General features: G+C 38.8%; 1 protein-coding gene across 1 annotated transcript in view; it reads right to left on the reverse strand.

The window, feature by feature from the left end:
* LOC102193066 (CUB and sushi domain-containing protein 3-like) overlaps window positions 1-12,320 on the reverse strand; it is a 387,453-nt gene that overhangs the window by 91,005 nt on the left and 284,128 nt on the right. Inside the window, exon 12 of the mRNA XM_005728525.1 lies at window positions 12,058-12,170. Within this exon, the coding sequence (XP_005728582.1) occupies window positions 12,058-12,170 (113 nt within the window). The remainder of the gene's footprint in view (window positions 1-12,057; window positions 12,171-12,320) is intronic.

Raw genomic sequence — 12,320 nt, forward strand, 5'->3', positions numbered from 1 at the left:
CACACACACACACACACACACACACACACACACACACACACACACACACACACACACAGTACAGTACATGCATGCAACACACAGAGACTTAAACAAACCCAATCCCCCATATGCAGTCAGTGTCTTCCTTTGCATCATACACACCGATACATCCACACACACACACACGCACATATATAATCCTATTGTGCTTGTAACAACAAGGCTGACAGATTCACAAAGGGGATTAGACTCCTCAAAGAGTATCTAAGAGTGTGAGTGAATATGTAACTTCTACATTATGTCTGGATTGCACATTTAGCTAAATTCCAATTCACACCATATTGTCCACAAAAATACATACCCTGATGAGGTACAACAATAAAACCAGTGGCAAAAAAGAGTGAATAACACAGATCAAACCTTTCGTCCAGGCATTTACTGTAGGTTGATGTTAACTGTACAAGTAACTCCCATCTAAACACATGCCTGCAGCCAGCAAAACACCATAAAAAAGATCCATAGGTGTTACTCAGGTTCTGTAAGAACACGAGTCCCATCCCTAGAGGTCCTGTATCCATGACCTTGTGGGTCAGAGTCATTTTGGTGTGACAAGTATGACCTACACAGTATTAAGCAGGTGGTTTCCATCTTCTTTGGTAAATACAGGCACGTACAGACACACAGGCACACATAAAAGGGTAGTGTGCAAAATACACTACCTATTCCATATCTGAGAGAATAAGCTAATAGATTTTGGAAGGGATAATGAGACTGAGGGAAAAACTTTATTGGCTGTTTCTCTTTTGTGACAACTGTAAAATGTGCTTTAAGGCTTTGTTGCTAATGGTGAATGAATGCGTAATGTATCATATGCATAATCTAATCTCTGCAAACTGTTTCTTTCAACTGGAGGCTGCCGCTGTTCTGCTATAACAGAGGTCACAAAATAAGAGCATTAAACCCATTAAACCACAACAAATAATAATCCAAGGCAGCTTTTATAGCAACGGAAAAGAGAGGTATTGAATGGAAAGTCTATTAGTACTCTCAAACAGGTTTGCAAAGTGAAGAAGAAATGAGAAATTCAGCCCGTCTAATTAGCGTGTACTTGTCTGATTCTGTGACCTAAAGGGAGTGGCTCAAATTGACTTGTTCACACTGTAGACATCAGCGAGGATGCTCTGTTGAATAAAAATGATCTCATTTATTACACTCACAATACTGACATTCTTTTCCGCCTCTCTCAGGTTCCAAACCAGGCCACCGAGGAGCTTTTGAGGATTGATTTGATGGGAGATGTGTATAAGAAAGACATCAATTTTCTGTTCTCATTAAAACACACAATCTATGTCAGCGCTTCTTACACAACGTGCACAAAATGTTTCCTATTCAATTGTGTAACTTTCAAATTCCAGTAAATCTCACTAAATTGGACTTCAGGATGACAAATAACAACTGGGGTGCATTCTTTGATCTTAACACATTATGGTGCAGAAATGTATCACTTCAGCCAGCTGTAAAAACGCCTCGGCAACCCACCCACATCCTGCCTCATGACCTTGTAATGATCATCAGTGAGCTTCAGAAAGACTCCTGCAATCATCTATGTAGAAAAAAAAAATACAGACCACTGAACGAGACATGTTGCACATATTGCAGAGGCATTTTTGTCAATAATGCTTTAGAGATGTTTGGTTACTTCTCTCCATCTGGAAACATCATCCCACAAAGTCTAAAAGAACAAATCTGAACAGCAAAATAATAAATAATAATAATAAATAAATAAATAATAATAAAATAAAAGTGAACGCGCAACAGCCGTCAAGTACACAGTATCAAATCAAACCAGAAGTGCAAACCAAGGCTGCCGAGTCTATAAAGCACCGTTTTCTAAATCTCGCTTCTGTTTAAAGTAAAAGCAAAGAGCTTAATGAGCTCTAAAAACCATCTGGAGCTCCTCCTCAATCAGTTACTTCATGACCAGCGAGGGCCAAAATTACATCTTGTAAGTAAACATTGCGAAATCAGTCTGTGTCTGTTTATTCTAACTTAGCATTTAGAGAATCCTGTGGACAGGGAAACTGACATCTGAAACCACCATCGAGCAAAACAACTCTTCGCTCATTGTGCCTGCTCAGTTACCCAATGCCATGCCTAATTTGAAATATATATAATTTATTAAGTCTTAATGTGAGAAACAATTAAATGCCTTGTAAATTTGGATGGAATGATCAGCATATGTAGCATTTCAATGCCACTGCCTGGACTGAAGATTACATGAGTCAATAATTCATGAATAGAAAATGAAATACGCTTTACAGAGTCAAGATTAGGTAAGCCCTGCCCTTACCTCGGGAATGCATACGCTTACAAAAAAAGAAAAAAGCAAAAAATGCATCTAGCTTTGACTCACTACTCCAATACTCAGCTTACTGACTGTAAAATTGAACCACGTTTCTGGTTATGTTGCAAATAAATATTTCATGAATTTGTATTTTATGGTCCCTCTGCCGCTCTCAATGAATGCTGTTTCATCCGGTATGATCAAGAGGATCCTTCTCAATACCTGAACTATGTACAGTGGAATTGAAATACAACAGGCTCTGCAAGATCCAGTGTAGCTTTTGTTATTCTTGGAAATACTGTGTCCACCAGTAAACAATATCCATAAGATAATTCGGTTTATCTGTCAGGCATCATTGCAAAGTCCCTCCCTCTTTCTCACTCTCCATTTAGAATAACTGTGCAATCTGATTAGTCCATAAACAGTTCTCATGCATCTATCCAGGTTGCACAGAAAAAAAAAAAACCCAGACTGCTTCAAGCTGAAGAGAAAAAGATGAAGAGGACTTGGCAAAGCATGGCAGGGTTAACACAGGAAATGTATTATAGATAGAGGTAAAGAGTAGTGTATTAGACAAACCTGCTGTCACACTTAAAAATGCATGGAAGCACAAAGACAGACAGAGATGAATTCATCACTGACAGCCATACATTGCTGTCTCTCTGTCTCTCTCAGCACACACATACATTAAGGATCCGACGAATCAAGGGTCATTGTGCCATAAAAATCCACCTTGACATCCTTCCCTCCAATAAAGCACATCACATATTAAAAACCATAAAGAGCAGATGAAAAAGCTAAAATAAAAACCTCAAAAGTAACGGCTGACATTATGGCTCAGTGATGAGATTGTGTTTAAGGCAGAATAGAGCAGAAAAACAGCAGCCTGTACACTCAAAGTCAAGTATGGGAATATCAGCGTTGATGTTTTTAGTCTTTCCTGTGCAGTATTAGCAGATAAGCTAATAGCGCACTGCGATAAACCTGGCAACACCTAACTACAGTAGAGAAAAAAAACAAAACATTTGTCATGACATTAACACCATTTCACCCTTTTTTTCAGCTGGCCACGAAGCAGGCACTTGATGTTTATGCTGCACTTCTCAAGTCTGCTAGATCGGTATTATATAACACAGGATGATGGGATAATGCGAGAATGATGCATTTAAAAAAGCTGGAGCTGGGGGGGATGACTCATCGCTGGAAACGAATTCTCAAAATCACCATTCAGATGTGTTTGTATGAAAAATGATTCAAATATTTGCACTTTTTGTTATTTTAAGGTCACCATACATTTAAAAAAATCCATACACACAGATTTCTGTACTGTGTTTATGGACACAAAACTGGTAATACAGATTACTTGCTCAAAATTAATACACAGTCCAAATCAGAGTTTTCCTGGCTCAGAATTCATTGTTAGAAGTGAATAGGGATGGGTATCGTTTAGGTTTTATCCGATACCGGTGCCAAATCGGTACTTTTGAAACGGTGCCGGTGCTCAAACGGTGCTCAAACCGGTGCTTAAAGAATGGAGAACACAAAATTGGTCCAAAAACCTCTCATGTTCAGCTGGTTTTTTGTAAAAAGATAACAATGTTAGCCTTTTCTGCAGCTATGGGGCATATATGGTATCACTCTTGGCTGGAAGCAGTGCTTAATCAATGGAAAAAACACAAACTTTGTCCAAAACCTCTCATGTTTAGCTGTTTTCCCCTTTTTCCTTGGTCATTTTAGCCTTTTTGGCCAGGGTGAAGGGAGTATATGCCATCAAACAAGAAGACAGCCGCATGTAGTTATGATGATGTTTGCTAGTTCACCTTACATGCATTAATGTAATAACGTGGTTAGCCTACTCAACGTAAATTACACACGAACATTAGCTACTCACGCAGAGAAGAAGAACGGCTGCTGCTGCTGCCATCATCATCCTCATCATTTCTGCTACACTGGCAGGGCTAGGGGCCAGGACTCTCCTCTTCGGGGTTTTTGGGAGATATTGCTAACTCCGGGTCAGATAACAGGCAACCCACGCACAGTAGATGCGCTCGGTGTGAGGTCTTGCAGCAAGCTATCATACGGCGCATTTCTGGGCTTAAAAAAAAAACGTCATGCGTCGCCAGGTGTTTCATCGGATTTGAGGTGTTACCTCCTTTGACAGTATCACAGTATCAGCTTAAAGCACTTGTTGCTGCTGAGTTTGCATATTTTGCTGTGAAGTACAGCCAGACTTTTGACCGCTTCGCCTTGGGCACTATCCTCGGAAACGTAAAATTATTGGCTAGAAGTGTATCACAGCTCAGGAAAAAAAAGCACCGAAATAAAGCACCGAAATGTGCGCTGCTTTTCGGTCTGGTTACTACCGTTTATGTCAGAACACCGGTACCCATCCCTAGAAGTGAATACTGGTGATTACAAAGGCATAACACACCTGGTAATCAATTTAATAGTCACATTCCTTATCAAAACACTCATTTAGTGAGTTGAAGGCAAGCAAGAGCCAATACCTTTTTTCAAATGGTAAGAATCAGCGAGTACTCCAAAGCGGACCAGAGGGTATCCTCTGTGTGGAGTGTTGACTGCTGCATCAATCCAATTGGCATCTGGTGGGTTTAAATTATAGAAAGCAATGCTGGTACTCTCAAATCTCACTCAGTACTTAAAAGCTCAAAACTAAGATGAAGTGGTGGTGACGCTTGAATGGTGAAGCCCCTCTGCTGTCATACAAAGAATCTTAAAAGGCTTTGCAGCCAAAGCCGGTCGGAGCGGGCACGCTCCGTTTTGCGTAACTATTTTTAAATCCGGTAGCACTGCAACCACGTAAGCTTGCGCAATAATTTTCTTTGCATATGAAACCAGAGGAGTTGCACTTACATCTTATGCCATCAGCTTGTCCTAGGTCACAGTTTCCTTCCACATATGGCTTTGCAAAAATTGCATAAAAAGCACTTGCAGCAACAAAAACATAATATTCCAGAAACACGCTTTGCCGATCCGATCAGCTGTTCGTAACACTTCCTATGTCCATCAGCCCGAACTATCGCATGTCCACCATGACCCGCCGAAGCCGGAAGTGACGTCATTTTGCAGAAATGTAGTTTTTTACCATCAGGGCCTTATGAGCCTGTACTGGTGTTTTTAAAAGTTATGTTTGACTTTATGACTTTCTGTGTCATTTCTGGTATGGTTAGGACTCATATTGCACAGCTGGAAATAGTTTATTTTGATGCACATGCTGGCTTTTTTTGCAAATTTGCACTATAATATTTATTTTCCATCTCATGAAGCCAAGAAGATAATTCAGTACAGTTTTTTTCTTCTGTGTTGTGGTAATTCTATTTGGAAAAAAACACATATTCATATTTTCAATATTAGTCAGACAGTTGAAACAATATGATTTATTCATCAGTCTTATCCACCAAAAAGAAGAAACTCATCAACACTGCCGAAAGTAATGAACTTCAGTGACATTCAATTTTTAATCCATAGAGTTTAAGGTTTAATGTGATTGTCCCACCCTTTGCAGGTATAACATCTTCAACTCATGGATTTTAACAAGGTGTAGGACTGTATTTATGGGAACTTTTGACCATTTTTCCAAAGGTGTATTACTGAGGCTAGACACTGATGTTGGCAAAAGGCCTGGCTTGCAATCTGTGCTCTAATTCATCAAAAGATGTTCAGTCATGTTGAGGTCAGGACTCTGCGCAAGCCAGTCAAGTTCTTCCACACCAAACTCACTCATCCATGTCTTTATGGACCTTGCTTTTTGCACTGATACAATCATGTTGCAAGAGAAAAAGGGCCAACAGTTCCCACAAAATTGGGAGCATGAAATAGTCCAAAATGAGGAATGTTTGAGGCACATTGATCTTTCAGAAGCAACTTTTTCTGCCAATCAAACTAGGAAGGGTTATGAGGGCATTTCCAAATGATTTGAAGTCTATCATTCCACAATGAGAAAGATTACTGAGAAGTAGAAAACATTGCAGATAACTGCCAATCTTCTTGGGAGTGACTGTCCCAGCAAATTCACCCCAAGGTCAGATTGTGCAGCGCTCAGAGAAATTGCCAAAAATGTAAAGCATAGACTTTACAGGCCTAGGATGGTAAATCTTAAAGTTCGTGAGAGAACAATTAGAAAAAGACTGAACAAATATGGCTTGATTGGAAGTTAGAAAGCCTTTCTCTAGAAAGAAAACACAGCACCGCTTAGGTTTGCAAAGTTGCACACAGCATATCAGCACAAACTCCTCATCAACTGTCAAGCACCGCGGTGTAGGGGTGATGATTTCAGCTTGTTTTGCAGCCACAGGACTTGAGGACCTTGCAATCATTGAGCACAAATTCCTTGGTATACCAAATTATCAAGAGTTAAACGTGAGACCATCTATCTGACAGCTAAAGCTCTGCCAAAACCAGGTTATGAACAACACAATGATCCCAAGCACAGCACCAAATCTACAACATAACTGAAAATGAAAAGAATCAATACATTGCAATGGCTCAGTTAGAGTCCAGATCGCAACATGGATGAAATGCCGGGGTGGGACCTTAACACTGTGTGCTTTCTTTTTACCATGACTGTGTATCAATAGCCCTACTGAAACAAATACATAAATATGCCAGTACATTATATCCTCAACCCAATTTTCACTGTTATGCCGATGACACCCAGCTCTACCTTTCTTCTAAACCCAATTCATCCCTCTCACCTACCTCCCTCTCAAACTGTCTTATTGAGATTAGATCCTGGTTCTCCTCCAATTTTCTCAAACTTAACAGTAAGTAAAACTGAAGTTTCACTTGTTGGTACACTATCTATCTTAACCAAATCCCACAGTTTTTCCATTAACATTGAAAATTCTCCTACCCTTCCCTCCCCTCAGGTTAAGAGTTTGGGTGTCATACTTGATAATACTCTTTCATTCCAGTCTCACATTAATTACATAACCCGGTCTGCTTACTTCCACTTACGTAATATTAACCGACTCCGTCCCTTACTTACTCCCCATGCTGCTGCCATCCTTGTCCATAGTCTTATTACGTCCCGTATTGATTACTGTACCGGTAATTCCCTCCTGTTTGGTCTCCCTAAAAGGTCCCTTCATAAACTCCAACTTCTTCAAAATTCTGCAGCTCGGGTCATAACTTGCACTCTGTTAAGAGCTCATATTACCCCAGTTCTTCAGCAGCTTCACTGGTTGTCCATAGAAGCCAAGATAAATTTTAAAATCTTACTTCTGACATACAAGTGTATCCATAAATCTGCTCCTTCATATTTGTGTGACCTGCTCCATATCACCACTGTTTCCCGCCCTCTCAGATCATCATCTGCTACTCATCTTACTGTTCCGTCCTCACACCTTATTACTATGGGGAACAGAGCTTTCAGTCGCTCTGCTCCTCGGCTCTGGAACTCTCTTCCTCCTGCACTAAGAAAATCTGACTCCCTTTCCGTATTTAAGACACAGCTCAAAACACATCTGTTTAAACTGGCTTATTCGCTTTAATGCTGATTTTATCGGTTGTCAAGCTCTGTTTTGTATTTTTAACTTATTTTATGTAGTTTATGACTCCTGTTCCTTTTATTTATTTTGTTTTTTGTAAGGTGACCTTGGGTTTCTGAAAGGCGCCCTCAAATTAAATGCATTATTACTATTATTATTAACCCTCACTGACACCTCATTATGGACTGTGAAGACAGATACACAGCATAAGCTCATGATAAATGTATATATCCACAGAGCAGACAGGAACTCATTGAAACGTTAATGTGAACAATGTCGATAATGTCGCAATGCTGCCTTAAATCAATAGCTGTGACATGCCATAGTTTATAATTGACTGAAAGACTGGTGTAAAGTCAGGCTTAACTTCTAAATGTGGGGGACATAACTGCGTTCTCACTGTCATGCTGCAGGGACTCGCAAAAAGCAAGGTGAGGTTAGGTAAATCATAAAATTTTAGGTTGAACACTTGGTTTAAGGTTAGAGTATAGTAAACTGGAGTAATGGTTAGTGTCAGTCTCCAGGGGTTTATGTAAGTAAATACAACGTCCAATAGTGGTGTGAAGTGATGGGAACTCAGCTGTGTGTGTGAGTTTGTACGTGTGTGTGATTTGTATGCTCTGCAGTAGGAGTGGAGTCAAAGTGTTCCCAGGTCGGTGACCTTGGCTTTAATAATAGATGAATGGTGACAAGAAAAAGAGAGGGACACAGGCAGAGACCACGAGAAAGAGAAAAGCAGAAACACAGAGATAGACAGGGAGGGAATGAGTGCAAAAGAAAAAAAGATGCAGGGCTGGTCATTTGACAGACAACAGAGCAGAGAAGGGGTGTCTGATACAGGAAATGGGAGAAGCAAAAAGAGCAGAAAGGAGGAGAAGCAGGGAAACTAAACAACAGTGCATTAGAGAACAACTGACAGAGAAAATGTTGTGATTTCAAAAAGAAGGGAATGAGAGGATGGTGGATAGATAGATGGCTAATAAGGAAAAATGAGACAGAGGGAAAAGGGGAAGAGAGGGAGAATGTGAGGAGCGAGAGGGGTGAGTGACTTGCTGGTAGAGCTTCGTTGGCTTACTGATGGAGGACCTGTCTGACACACACACATACACACTAACAGAAACCCACATACACGCATTGTTAGTGTGGCTTTACAGAAAGGCTGGAGTTACTGATAATGTTTATATTTCATAGCCAAGGTCTACGGGATATGTCTATGTACCCTACAAACACACACACAGTGTGCCCCTTTTTTTTTTACATCTCAGGCAAGTACCCACCTTTATATTAAATCTTGTGGGTGATGGAGCCGGCACTCTGAGACAAACACATTTATCTTGTACTGAGAATTGGCGCTTTTCATGGTTTGGGGGTTTGAGCAAAAAAAAAAAGAAAAAAAAAAGTAATAGTTAAAGTACTTTTTTGTAGGTTTTGACAATCTAAGAATGTCAGACACATTTACATAAGTATGATGTAGATGTAATTAAAGGGGGCACACTTAAGTCTAATAACAGTACAGTAGATGTTGAGCAGCAAGCAGTCCTTTCTTACATAATATGCTGAGGATTCCTTAAATTGTACATTTATGCTATTTTTTTAAGCTGAACTATAAAAAGTAAACTTGGCATCACTCCCTGGTAAGCAAACAAAGTGACTAAATAGCTAACATAGTTTAACAAAGACACCCCCCCCCCAAAAAAAAAAAAAAAAGAAAAAACCCTCAAATATTTAAAGAAAAATCCTTCAAACTAAAAATTATATCATTTATTAGGCAAATTACAAACTGAATTTGTGTTTTATACCCAAATTTGAGCTCACACACTGGACTTCAATGAGAAGTCCGAAATTAATCAAGCATAACACTCAACCACTAAAACCAATTTCTGTGTTAAGGACTGCAAGTAAATAACTGTAATTTGGCATCTCAATCAAAAAAATAATAACGAGCTTCATTTTTCTTTTTTTTTCAGCTTTTTAATAAAACAGTAAATTTTAAACTTGACGGATAACAGCATTAATTATATTTTAGCATTAAAAATACTACCTTGATTAAAGAGCTTGTGCACACTGGTGAATTAGCCAATACAGAAACATAAAAATGATTTTGATAATTATGAGGAATTTTAATTGGAGTAGCAGTGTCATAAACCTTACACCGGGTGGTATGGTCCCCACAGCGCACACAGTCTCTTATTGCTTTTCAAAGAACATAAAAGCCAACATAGCTGTGATAAGGTCATTGTGACACAAAATAACAAAACCTTATAACATCAAAATACAAATGCATGGCTTTTGACAGTGAATACGCTCTAACAACACTGCATTGGTCTTCCACGTATTGTGCAGAATAATCTTGCTGTGTACTACTGGGTACAGATTAAGAAAGAAAATCCAGCTCTCATGCCAATGCAATGAAGCAATATTATAAGCATGGGTGCATTTAGATGGTGGCTCTCTCCATTAGCTTTTCTATTGATCTCTATGGTGAAATCACTCAGGAGAAATTAATGGGCATATGCACAATTATCATTGAGACAGGAACCTTATGTCCTTCATAAAGGTGATATGATTTCAAGTTAGTTTTTAAACGTTTTAATATTACCTGCGCATCGTATTATTTGCTTAAAAATTGCCACCAATACATTTGTTATTTGCAGAGTTACTTTAAGAAAGACAGATCTGCAGTATTTCATTATTTTCTATTTTAATCATTTTGATGTTATGTCTTTTTAATCACTGTGTTTTCAGTATATCATTTGAACTTCACAATGAAACTCAAGGAGCATAAAGGGCAGAGATATATCAAAACAAGTGTCATTGTCACACCCCTTTTGGAACTTGCTGCATTACCAGACTCAGCACTGTGACCTCATTATGACAATAAATCCGCAGATGATGACACCTAAATGAGGTACACAAAGTTCATTTCTGCAGCAAAGCTCCCCTCTCTATGTTTCATGTGCTGTGATCAAATGAAAACTACATCCATCACACAGGAAACTTTGGAAAGGTTAATATTTTTAGTTTGGCAGGAGCTGATTCGACAGAACAGAAAAACACTTTGTTCCTAACTGATATTAAGAAGAAGGTCATGCGTTGCTAGACAAGCATTTATTTTTAAAGCAGACCAATGCATCTACAAAGATGTTCTGTTTGATCAAGATAAGTCATCGCTTAAAGGGATTAACAATGAGACATCTCAAGAAGCCAAACTTTTCAACTTTTTTGGAATTTTGACAGAAATAAAATTTCCACTGCACAGCGTAGTGAAAAATGAAAACAAAACTCCCACAGAAATCTAACCTGATATCATCCCGGGATGTTCGAAGCATCAGGATCATCCTCAGACTATAATACCCTCAAAACTTGGATGATAATGTTGAGAGCTAAGACGCACTCAGACTACTTTTGAAGCCATCCACAAAGACACAAGTCATCTGTCGACTGATTTAAGATCCCCTCATTAGGTATTTGTTAGCTTATCAAAACACAAGCTGCTGAGCAGTAAAACCCCTGGGTGTACTGAATGAGTGAGAAATTCTAGGATTTATTGCCAATGAATTTAAATTTCAATTGCAAAATAAACTGTTATTCCTTTGTTCAGTCATACAAGTCAAGATTGAACACATAAGACACATAAGAACCGTTAGTTAGTGCCTAGAAAAGCAAAAATAAAATGCATTTAAAATTAAGTGGAAACCTATAAGAACAAAATCCAAGTACATTAGATGTGTATATCAAATAAGTAGAATCAGACAGATATAGACAGGTAATCTAACAGTAATAGAGTCGATGCAAGTGATGAGATATCAAAATTACTTGCAAAGTCACACCGTGTTACATGCAACATATCCAATGCAAAATGTTATTGAGCCATAAAAAGAGCAATGCCAGGGCAAAATGTACAACCCACAGATTTATAATGGTTACTAGTTTATCAACTTGATATCATCTTCATATTTTTTTAATGTGACCAACAACATGTGATTAAAGGGGGTGCCACCCTGTGTTTTACTGTTTGATGTGGAGCAGGTGTGCTCAACATTACCAATATAAAATAAATCAGTAAAAACTGAGGTTTCTTTTGCCATCTCATCCTTGGTATACAAACACATAGTCTGACAAGTTTGAAAATGTCTTCACAAGTTATTTAAAGGCATCTAATTCACACAATTTCCTTCTCTTTTTCTCTCCTACAAAAACAAACACATGCTCATTACTTACCTTTATAGTTGATTTTAAAGCCGATAGAGCCGACACTCTCATCTGACTGTAGGTGGAGCCACATCTGGTGAGTCATGCTGACTATCAGGTCAGGAACAAAGCTACCTGATAGGCTGGAGCACAAAACGCACTGCTATTAAATCACTGTCACCATAATTACTACTATAAAAAAGTATCATTTTCATCATTGCAATCATAGCTATAATCAAATTCTCAAGTGATTCTCTAAACAAATTGCTGGAACATACTGCACTGGAGCTCAG

The sequence above is a fragment of the Pundamilia nyererei genome, unplaced genomic scaffold (assembly GCF_000239375.1).
Source record: "Pundamilia nyererei isolate P.nyererei 1_Seehausen unplaced genomic scaffold, PunNye1.0 scaffold00028, whole genome shotgun sequence".
In the NCBI taxonomy this organism is placed as follows: domain Eukaryota; kingdom Metazoa; phylum Chordata; class Actinopteri; order Cichliformes; family Cichlidae; genus Pundamilia; species Pundamilia nyererei.